This window comes from Salvelinus namaycush, chromosome 12 (assembly GCF_016432855.1).
Source record: "Salvelinus namaycush isolate Seneca chromosome 12, SaNama_1.0, whole genome shotgun sequence".
Lineage (NCBI taxonomy): Eukaryota > Metazoa > Chordata > Actinopteri > Salmoniformes > Salmonidae > Salvelinus > Salvelinus namaycush.
In genome coordinates this window covers 37,423,871-37,435,907 of record NC_052318.1, presented here as the reverse complement: position 1 = coordinate 37,435,907, position 12,037 = coordinate 37,423,871, and the positions used below count along the sequence as shown (strand labels likewise).

General features: G+C 41.7%; 1 protein-coding gene across 2 annotated transcripts in view; it reads left to right on the top strand.

Annotated features, from left to right (window-relative positions):
- LOC120057195 (vascular endothelial zinc finger 1-like) overlaps positions 1–8,730 on the top strand; it is a 50,935-nt gene extending 42,205 nt beyond the window's left edge. The window contains exons 3-6 of one of the 2 annotated variants that reach the window (XM_039005680.1): positions 80–149; positions 601–763; positions 5,624–5,659; positions 6,338–8,730. In XM_039005680.1, coding sequence (XP_038861608.1) covers positions 80–149; positions 601–763; positions 5,624–5,659; positions 6,338–6,687 — 619 coding nt within the window. In that variant the 3' untranslated portion in view covers positions 6,688–8,730. The remainder of the gene's footprint in view (positions 1–79; positions 150–600; positions 764–5,623; positions 5,660–6,337) is intronic. The other variant, XM_039005681.1, reaches the window with a different exon arrangement.
- The last annotated feature ends 3,307 nt before the right edge of the window (positions 8,731–12,037 follow it).

Below are 12,037 nucleotides of genomic sequence, written 5' to 3'. Positions count from 1 at the left end.
AAAAGTTAAGAAACAGACTGTGTTGTGTCTATTAATATTCTACAGCAAGATTAACTTTTTTTTCACCTCTCTCCTCCAGGCCAGACCACCTGAGCTGCCACGTGAAGCATGTCCACTCCTCAGAAAGACCGTTCAAATGCCAAGTAACGGTGAGAGAGAGAGAGCTGTACTGTGTGGCCTTATTAGGGCCACTTGTCAAGAGCTCATTATTGACAACTCTCCCACTTTGCACTTTCTTCTCTGCTGGCTCGGACAGTACTTGTTAGTTTCCAGCATCGAAAGGAATGAAGATAACTGTGCCCGACTAGTGTCTTTAAAATGAGCCTGTTAGTCATAGAGTGCCGTAATGGCAGTCTGTTCATGACACCATACTCCAGTAGGCTCTGCCCTGTGGCCCCAGTAGAGATTTATGATGATCTATAAGCCTTTATAGTTGGACATGTTCCATGCAGTCTGAATGATGAAAGCTGGCTGTGTTAGATAAATTATTAAAGCTGCACTTGGCACCAAGCTGGAGCACAAAGCTGGGTGGCCCTATGAATAGTAGTGTGCCTCTGGCCTGACCTTCTGACCCCGTCTTGTTCTCCTCTCCTCCCCCAGGCCTGTACTTCTGCCTTCGCCACCAAAGACAGACTGCGCTCCCACATGATCCGACATGAAGGGAAGGTCACCTGCAACATCTGCGGCAAGATGCTGAGCGCAGCCTACATCACCAGCCATCTAAAGACACACGGCCAGACCAACTTTAATTCCTCTAACAAAGGTAAGTCACGTTAGCCCTATCTCACCAGCCACTGCCCCCCTCCTAACTTAAACAGTCTTCCTAATTTAATAGATTTGATTGATTTAATACTTTATTGTCCCTTTAGGTGAACAGCAGCTCCTGCCATACACATAAACACAAAATAAAAAACAGGACATAGCCTACACAACTTCACTTATGGACAAGACATACGTTTGATCATGTAGTGTATGTGGACACCTGCTCATCAAACATCTCATTCCAAAAATAATGGGCTTTAATATGGAGTTGGCCCACCCTTTGCTGCTATAACAGCCGCCACTCTTCTGGGAATGCGTTCCACTAAATGTTGTAACATTGCTGCAAGGACTTGCTTCCAGTCAGCCACGAGCATTAGTGAGGCCGGGCACTGATGTTGCGTGATTAGGCTTGGCTCGCAGTCGGCGTTCCGATTCATCCCAAAGGTGTTCGATCGGGTTGAGGTCAGGGCTCTGTGCAGGCCAGTCAAGTTCTTCCACACCGATCTTGACAAACAATTTCTGTATGGACCTCGCTTTGTGCATGGGGGCATTGTCATACTGAAACAGGAAAGGGTCTTCCCCAAACTGGTGCCACAGAATAATCTAGAATGTCCTATTCTGTAGCGTGAAGATTTCCCTTCACTGGAACTAAGGGGCCTAGCGCGAACCATGAAAAACAGCCCCAGACCATTATTCCACCTCCACCAAACTTTACAGTTGGCACTTTGCATTTGGGCAGGTAGTGTTCTCCTGGCATCCGCTAAACCCAGATTCATCCGTCAGACGGCCAGATGGTGAAGTGTGATTCATCACTCCAGAGATGACGTTTCCACTGCTCCAGAGTCCAATGGCGGCAAGCATTTTACCACTCCAGCCGATGCTTGGCATTGGAGATCTTAGGCTTGTATGGGGCTCCTCGGCCATGGAAAAACATTTCATGAAGTTCCCGACTAACAGTTCTTGTGCTAATGTTGCTTCCAGAGGCAGTTGGAACTCTGTAGTGAGTGTTGCAACAAAGGACAGACCATTTTTACGTGCTTCAGGACTCTGCGGTCCCGTTCTGTGAGGTTGTGTGGCCTATCACTTCGTTCCTGAGCAGTTATTGCTCCTAGAAATTTCCACTTCACAGTAACGGCACTTACAGTTGACCGGGGAAGCTATAGCAGGGCAGAAATTTGACAAACTGCTGACTTGTTGGAAAGGTGGCATCCTATGAGGAGTTTTTCAGTAAGGTCATTCTACTGCCAATGTTTTTGTCTATGGAGATTGCATGGCTGTGTGCTCTATTTTATACACCTGTCAGCAACAGATGTGGCTGAAATATCCGAATCCACTTATTTGAAAGGGTGTCCACATACTTTTGTATATACATTGCATTCAAGACCCCTTTACGTTTGCCACATTTTGTTACGTTGCAGCCTTATTCTAAAATTGATGAAATTGTTTTTTTCCCCCTTCGTCAATCTACACCCACTACCCCATAATGACAAAGAAGAAAAAAAGGTTTTTAGAGTTTTTTGCAAATGTATAAAAAATACAAAACTGAAATATCACATTTTTATATAAGTATTCAGACCCTTTACTCAGTACTTTGTTGAAGCACCTTTGGCAGCGATTACAGCCTTGTCTTCTTGGATATGATGCTACAAGCTTGGCACACCTGTATTTGGGGAGTTTCCCCCCCCATTCTTCTCTGCAGATCCTCTCAAACTCTGTCAGGTTGGATGGGGAGTGTCGCTGCACATCTCTCCAGAGATGTTAGCTCGTGTCCATGTCTGGGCTCTGGCTGGACCACTCAAGGACATTCAGAGACTTGTCCCAAAGCCACTCCTGCGTTGTCTTGGCTCTGTGCTTAGGGTCGTTGTCCTGTTGGATGGTGAACCTTTGCCCCGTTCTGAGGTCCTGAATGCTCTGGAGCAGGTTTTCATCAAGGATCTCTGTACTTTGGTCCGTTCATCTTTCCCTCTCCTGACTGGTCTCCCAGTCCCTGCCGCTGAAAAACATCCCCACAGCATGATTCTGCCACCACCATGCTTCACCGTTGGGATGGTGCCAGGTTTCCTCTAGACGTGAGGCTTCCGTCTGGCCACTCTACATAATGGCCTGATTGGTGGAGTGCTGCAGAGATGGTTGTCCTTCTGAAAATTTCTCCCATCTCCACAGAGGAACTCTGGAGATCTGTCAGAGTGTCCATCGGGTTCTTGGGTCATCTCCCTTACCAAGGCCCTTCTGCCCCGATTGCTCAGTTTGGCTGGACAGCCAGCTCTAGGAAGAGTCTTGGTGGTTCCAAACGTCTTCCATTAAAGAATGATGGGGGCCACTGTTTTCTGGGGGACCGTCAATGCTGCAGACATTTTTTTGGTACCCTGCCCCAGATCTGTGCCTCGACACAATCCTGTCTCAGAGCTCTACGGACAATTATTTCGACCTCATTACTTGGTTTTTGCTCTGAAATGCGCTGTCAAATGTGGGACCTTTTTATATATACACGTGTGTGTGTGTGTGCGCCTTTCCATATCATGTGCAATCAATAGAATTTACCACGGGTGGACTCCAATCAAGCTGAAGAAACATCTCAAGGATGATCAATGGAAACAAGATGCAGGGTCTGAATAATGTAAATAAGGTTTCTGTTTTTTTATTTGCAAAGATATCTTAACCTGTTTTCGCTTTGTCGTGTGTGTGTGCGGATTGAGTTTTATTTTATTTAATCCATTTTAGAATACGTCTGTAACGTAACAAAATGTGGAAAAAGCAAAGGGGTCTGAATAATTTCCGAATGCGCTGTATAGTGTACTTAAAACAGACACACAGATTTAAATATGTGGGAAACCGGTTTAAAATAACTACTTCAAAGGGCTTCAAAAGTTCTTACTTGATTGTTTTTGTATACACATTGAACATCCACACTTCTCATCCCATCGCTGACACTTTCCTAGAAGTCGTCTTTTACTCCATACCAAGACAGTGTGCCAAAGGCCAGTGCTTGGGATAACCTCACTAGGTGATCTCACATTACAGTGAAAATCTCATGTTTGACTGGTGCTGACTTTATCCTTAGGCAGGTTTCATTGTCTGTGTAGTAGAGCTACGGGACATGGAAGCTCCCACCTTACGTTTACCAAGATGACCATGTCCTCCTCGCTAGTTACGTTTCCCCATTTCTCTTCAATTACATTCTGTTTTCAAACATGAATTGGGTGTTACAATCCGTTGAGTGGAGAGATGTATACGCTATGCTATACGTACTTTTTTTAAATATTTGTTTTGTCTGCACGTGGTATGTAATCTGACATTCTGGTTGACAGAAGTGAATGGCCTGTGGCAAAAATCTGTTCTAAATGTAAAGCGCTTTCAGCAATTGGCTCGTGTTTGAGCATAAAGGCGCAGAGGAAAGTGGAACACAAAGTGAGATCTGATCCCACCGCAACAACCTTACAGCTTCCCCACTCGATTGATTTGTGCAACTTTCACAGATTTAGAAGTGGGCAGGGTTTTTGTCAGAGGATTGCTCTTCCATGGGTCTTTATTGTTAGTGTTATTGACATCTTTGGTGGCATGAACTCAAGTTTACTTTGTATTACTGCATAGTAAATAATTCAGAAAAATCCCTGCTACCGTAACCATTTAAATACATTGAGTGTACAAAACATTAGGAGCACCTGCTCTTTTCATGACATAGACTGAACAGGTGAATCCAGGTGAAAGCTATGATCCCTTATTGATGTCACTTTTTAAATCTACTTCAATCTGTGTAGATGAAGGGGAGGAGACAGGTTAAAGAAGGGTTTTTAAGCCTTGAGACAATTGAGACATGGATTGTATATGTGCGCCATTCAGATGGTGAATGGGCAAGACAAAATATTGAAGTGCCTTTGAATGGGGTGTTTAGGTGCCAGGCACACCGGTTTGAGTGTGTCAAGAACTGCAAGACTGCTGGGTTTTTCACACTCAACAGTTTTCTGTGTGAATCAAGAATGGTCCACCACCCAAAGGACATCCTGACAACTTGACACAACTGTGGGAAGCATTGGAGTCAGCATCCCTATGGAACATTTTCAAGAGTTTGTAGAGTCCATGCCCCCACGAATTGAGGCTGTTCTGAGAGCAAAATGGGGGGTGCAACTCAATATTAGGAAGGTGTTCCTAATGTTTTGTACATAGTGTATAATAATAACTTTGTCAAGTACAGCCCAATAACAGGTTTCTTCCTCAGCCTTCGCGCTGTAACTATGTGTCTGTATTTCCTGTTTATTAATCTGAGAATTTCCATTTGTGAAAGTGCTGTATTTGAGTTGTGGTGATACAGGCCGTTAGCCAACGCGTTTGTGATTCTCCTGTGGCTGTGGAACATGAACCCTGTTCATCTCTTCCCATCTGGAGAACACTGCATTACACATGAATCACTGCTCAAAAGGTGTAGTCAATAACAATGTATAATCAACATTTCTCAGATTCCTGTTTCAGTTACTCAGACAGTAGAAGCAACAAGGCCTTTCCCTGGCCACTGAAGGGAAATCCCTTAGCTGCTATGTTTATTCACTCTGCATGAGCTGCCATCTGAACGAGCACTGCCACCCTTCTCCCAAGGGTCCACAACACAAGGCAGACATATACAGCACAGAGAACTCTACAAATAGGGTATTGCTTGTCACCACAGTAATTCTATGGCCCGTTCCCTCCTCCCCCTAGGGACTTGTAGGCCAGGGTGTGTGCCACCGTTTTGGTGTTTGTACCAACCTTGCCCACCTGAAGTGGGGCCTGTAGAGTGCACTGAGAGTGACACCCTGGCCTTAGCGCAGCAGCCTTGGCTGGCCTGCAGACAGCCTTTTATAACCCCTGTGTGTCTATTTCTGAATAGGGGACTGGCAGTGGAACTCCTCAGGGGGACAAAAAGGTAATAATAATGTAGCATTGTGTGAAAACCAAACCTTACCCCAACCCCCCTGCCCGCAACCCAAGAATACACACAGTCACATCACACACACACAAGTATAAGGCAAGGATAAATCGATGTTAGGATGTGGGTAAACTCCCAAAAGGGGGGGGCAGCGGCGCATTTCTGCCGAGAGCCAAATGAATATAGGGAAAACGCTGCATGATAGTGTGTCACTTCATTTATAAACATTGCATCATCATTACATTCCATAAACATTTCTGTGCGCTAATTGTAAAACTGTTTTACTATACTATGTACAGCAAGAATGACCGCTAGAGATTTTTTTTTTTTTTTTTACTGTTTTAAGCTATACATTATTTACCTGCTTCAGTATTTTTCTTTTTTAGAAAAGCATGTATTTGCCGCATTTTAAAGAAAAGTGTGAAATGGTTATTGCTATTATGGTCAGTTTTAGTTTAATCTGTGCTGCAGGTGAGTCAAGGCAGTAGCAGTAAAGAGAAGAATGCTGAAGGCGTACACTGCAAAAAATGATCTATGCAAAATAGTCGAGTACAGACCGCATTCCTCCCTCTGTTTTAATGGCGGGGAATAAGCAGTAAGTCTGTGTGTACAGGTATTTGTTTGATTGATTTAGCAATGAACCTTAAACACTATATCCTCTATCCCGTTCTCTAGACAGTAATGACGTCCACAACTCTGCCTCAGCCACACCTGTAACAGCCTCCGCCCCCATCACCACCACGATGAACCGGGGAAACTCCAACAACCCCGTCAACATAGCGTCGCAAATGAACATTTCCACCAACACGGTGAACGTCAGCCTCCAGCACCCAGTCACCATCACTGGACCCATCAACATCGCCTCGATCAACATCCCTACCACGGCACACATGAATATCGCCCACCCTCTGGCCATCAGCACCCCAATGTCCATGACAATGTCCGGGCCCCTCAACATCGCCATGAGGTCCATGGAGAGTATGCCTTTTCTGTCCCAAGTCCTGCCTTCGTCCCCACCCTGGTAAAAAAAAAAAAGGTGGAGAGAAAAGAAAGGGAAAAATTGGGCAAAACAAGAGGTGATGCCCACTCCTCAGACCTGGAAATGAAAGTTTAGCCTACTTGTGCCGTGCAGCGGGAGAGAACCTCCCTGTCACATGGCTCCACCCCAACCAATGCTACATCACAGAAAAGAGAACCAGAACAGTTGTGTAGAAGTTAGGTTTTGTCTATTATCTGAATGACTTCAAAACTAGATGTAGTTAGTCGATGAAGTGTTATACAGTGATGCCTACATTAGTTGGGGTCGGATGAACAAGAGTGGAGGACTCCTCTCAAGCCTCACTAAACACCCATACCTTTGCAATTGGAAGATCATTTTTAAAAGGATTAATGCAAGTATGAATTGCTGGTTTTATTGTTCCATAAGTTCTCTTACAAAGTCAGTGGGTGTTTCTTATAAGTTGTTTTTAATCAGTATTTCATATGTTTAGGAGAGCAGTCAAACAAAAGGAACAAAGACTTCCATTTGGACGGAAGGTTATTCTTTTTTTCACAGCTGTGTAACTTTGTTTTTCAAATAAGAGGTATGCACTTGAGGTTCATGTTAATGTATTCTCACCATCAACAATTGAATCTGTATTATTTTGTTGAAGTGGATATCTGGAAATTGTCCCTCTTGACTGTTAAATATGTGTACAGTTAGTTTTTTTCTGTATGTTAGGGATGGCAGAGGTGTGCTTCTTTTGTTTGGTCATCAGTTGACGTAAATTGTTTTACACAAACTGAAAGAGGAATGAGTATTGCACTGAAAGCATATCCCATGTGTCACTTAACTGCAGTATTATCAATGATCAAATTGGAGTGTTAGGTAACCAGCCTACATAATAACAGGGCCATCTAGTGGCTTGCAAATGCCATTGAGGAAATTATCCTGAAGTTCACAAATGTGTATTTCTTTTATTATTATTATTATCATGTTGGTGACAGTTTATAGTTTTGTTAGAAATATTTTATACCCTTTTTAATATTGTTTTTGATGACCCTGATAGTATGGACACTCTGCTCAGATAACACGCTGAGAGTAACCCTGTAAACTTTATTTTTTGTTTTATTTTATTGAATTCACATCTAATACAACTTGATCCTTTCCCATGCTACTTTGTAAATATTTAATTCACCATATACCTTTTTTGCTAAAAGAAAAACGTAGAAGTCCTTAAAAGACTAGGGATCTAAGAACGCTTTAATTTTGTGAACATAGCCGTCCATTTTAATAATCATTTCAGCAAACTATACTTTCAATCAAACATCCATTGTCTCCGCCTGTGTCATGGTGATTTATGGATGAGGTGACGGATGTATTGAGAACAAAACACTAATTGTTTTTGAGAAGTGTATGAAAGTAATGTACGACTAGATCATGTTGTAGTGTGATGCAGACAATTTAGTTGAGCCAACATGGCCTCGGCAGCACATCTCAGGCATTGAGACCCATAGATTACTAGATAAGACGTTCTTACTTGGCCATATCACCGTTGCAAGGTTTTTGTGCTGTGTGAGGTATTTCCTGAAAGATCATACAAGATGCATGCCCCCCTGAGTTCTTTCAAAGAAAGTCCAATGATGAGCGTTTTCTTATGCATTGAGTAGATGAGCTATAATTGCCTGTTCTGTGCCAAATTTGATACGATTATGAGATTCAAATAAGCTAATATTTTGAATTGAATATTTCATCATTTTTAACAAGAAGAAAAGAACAATGATTTGGAAATTATTGGACCTCTGTGAAGGCAGTTGAATGTATATCTTTGTACAAAACTATTTTAGTTCTGAGGATGTCATAGTTACAATAGACATGTGAAAGATAACCTTTTTTATAAATATTTTGTATTAGAACATTAACAATGGTAATTTTGTATATACCTATGAAGACTAGGCTTTCTGATTAGCAGAAAGGTAAAACATTCCTACATTTTTTAAAATGTATGTTTGAAATTATTACGTAAACATGCTCAATGTTTTATGTGCCTTTTTATTTGGATTGTCTAAATAAAACATAATGGGTGGGCTTTGTGGCGGTGTGCCATTTCCTGGTGAGTCAGCCTATGGTGGGAGGCTAGCTGTTCCACTCATTAGAGCATCTACACTCATACCCCACAGTAGTACAGATGTTCACACACTTAATTGACACCAATTGCGTTTCCTCTTGTCAGATTGCTTTGTGCCTTTTTTGGGGCCTTGTTCTGTGATTTGAGACACCAAGGAGCTGCTAAGTGGCACAGCGGTCTGAGGCACTGCATCTCAGTGCTTCGATTCCAGGCTGTATCACAACCGGCCGTGATGGGGAGTCCCGTAGGGCGGCGCACAATTGACCCAGCGTCGACCGAGTTAGGGTTTGGCCAACGTAAGCAGTCATTGTAAATAAGAATTTGTTATTAACTGACTTGCCTAGTTAAATAAAGTTTTTTTTTTTTTTTTAAGTCCAGTTTCCCAGACACAGATTAAGCCTAGTCAGACTAAAAACATTTTCCAATAGAGATTCACCATTGAAATTGCTACCTAGTCTAAGCTTTGTGTGTGTGTTTGTGCGAAACCTCCACATAGATGCTCTATTGAGTTACTGATGACGCGTGAATGACCTTTCCAGTCTTTATTTCCTGCTGCAGAATAAATTACTACTGATGTGCTGTTTGTTTTATTCAGGTCCAATGTCAATTGCCCCCTCCTTTTCAGCTGATCCTCCTTTGATGTGTACACAGTTCAAGGTGGCTAGATGATACTCCCTATTTAAAATGGTAAAATATTTGAAGAGATAAAGGAGATTAGTCTTAAATATTGCATGTTGTTTTCATTTAGAGAATATCTACAGTATTTGGTTAGTATATTCAGTAGACTGACATGTAGGCCAACATTCTGCAGTGTTGCAGCATTATGCTGTCTCAGCTGACCATCAACAGCTAAAATTAAATTGGGGTTTTATTGCTGTAAACGTTCTTGATATGAGAGCCTGTCATAACTTACCCAACCGAAAACCCAATTTCATTCAAGTGTGACCATTCTTAGAGGCTCAGTTTAAATTTAATTGTGAGTACCCCAAATGAAAAACAAGCATGGGAAGAAGGAAGCAGGTGTTTTTTGTTTCGAGCCTTTTGTCTGTCTGTGTCTCTCCAAAAGAGAATGAATACAACTATTTTGTAGTGACTCTATTATGAATTAACATATAACACCAGTTAATAACAGCAAAAATATGGCTATTACAATGTTGCTATGCTTCTGATTTTTAAATATTTTTTATACATAAAATCAAATAGGACGTAGATTGCATAATTTCTGTTTTCTCCTATCCAAACATACTTACAAAAATGTAATAAACAAGACCCTGCCCCCACTGATAAAAGTATCTTTGTTGTCCTATGTGCAATTCTCATATTTCTCCGCTAGGCTCCTCTTGCGCCATCTGTCTGAAGCTCAAATACATGGTCAAGCAAGGCTATCCGCGTCCAACTGAATTTGCGTGTGATGGCTTGACGGTCGTAGAGAGGTGGTAAGAGGAGACGACACCGGTCACGGTCAGGACCAGCAGTCAATGGATGACAGCACAGCATTCGGTCGCAACTGCAACTTGCGCCAAGAGAAAACACAACTTTTGGTCAACGTTTACCCTCGACCCTCGGGTAAACCAAGCATTGTTTTTTAATGTTGATAATAGGAACGGGGAGGCTAACGTCATTTTTCTAGCTTCAGATGTTCGTCCGCTCTTCACCTGGTAAGGGGGTTTACATTTCACACATCAACGATACTAGAGTAAAGCATTACGGTAGCTTACAAACCCTATCTAGCTACATTTCAATTGCGCAATCGTTCAAATGTGTCGCTTTATGTTTTAAATACCAATACGCTATTCAATGTTAGGTATCTTATAGATAGCAAGCAGCAACATGCAAACCTGTAAAAAATACTATCCGTCAACTCGTCAGCTAGCTAGAAGATCACCAACCCCAGCTAGCCTGTCTGGTAACGCGGGGGGGTGAGAAGTCGCGTACTTCACTGGTCCACGGCACTAATTATTTGCTATCAGGGATTCTTGACGTCGCCCCATTGAAGTTGAAATTTAACCCATTTAATCCCGAATTTTTCCCAGACATGAAAATATCCAAATCAAGTGTCATTAGTTACCCTTTGAAGTAATCAATCATTCTTTTTTGAAATTTTAATGGAAAAGTAGGTGAAAAAGTGTGTTTTATGGTCGGTCACAATTGTGACCGGTGGGATAATGTTACGTATACTAAATTAACATATTTCTCCTATGCAGTTATCAAAGTTCTTATAAATCCCAACCCAGTTATTAACACATTTAAAACTCTGTCACGGGCAGTCCCCAGCTTTGCCTCTAGAATGCCCCGTCACGTTCTAGTGTGACTATTTACCACATCAAAAACCCTTATACAACACGATATGAACACTGAGAGCAAAGACAAATAGACAACAACCATCAACGTATTTCAACATTGTTACTTTATTGTAACATACATTGTAACATTGTTACTTTAGCGCAACATGTACTGAAACATTAATATTGTAACTTTATTGTAACTTTTGAACTTGTACTTTAGTGCAATATTCATTGTAACATTGTCATTGTGACATTTTAGTGCAACATTCACTAACAACTGTATAGCAGTCGTGTGATTCATTCCCACTGAACATAAAGGTAACATTTAGGATAGAGGTAGCCTGTAGAATATGCATTCAAGTAGAGGCCTACACTGAACAAAATACAATTATTCATATAAAAAGCGCCACTCCACAATGAGTGCTTTTATATATATATTTATATATATATATCATAGAGGTAGGCTTCAGAACCAAGTGCAAGATTAGTTTGTGCATAACTATTTTAAACTGTGATGAGTCAGACCTACTGTCATACAGTATGTCTTGAATCAATTGACCTTCTTTTCCAAAAACATTTCAGTCATTTTGATTATCTTTTTCGTCGACTTTTCCTTTCTTCCTAGAGTCAGTTGTACTGCTTCTCCTCACCCTTTATCGACTTTTCTATTTTTCTTTTGTCTTTTTCAGCCCTTTTTCATTCGCTCTTATCTCCTTTTCTACTGTCCATGGTATATCTTTAAGCACTCAATGTGCAGTGGCGCTTTGCATTTCTCACATGCATAGGTAGTACGTTTGTCACAATGACGACTTCTCTGGAACCGGTACATCGTGTTGATTGGCCAGTGAGAAGCTTTGTCATATCTTGCCTGATCTTCAACAGTAGCAGCCAGTAAAGACCTCCTTCCGTGGCTCAGTGGTTTCGTGCCAAACTTTTGCATATTTGGGCTGTATACTATGTGTTTTGGAATCACAGCGGTGGCA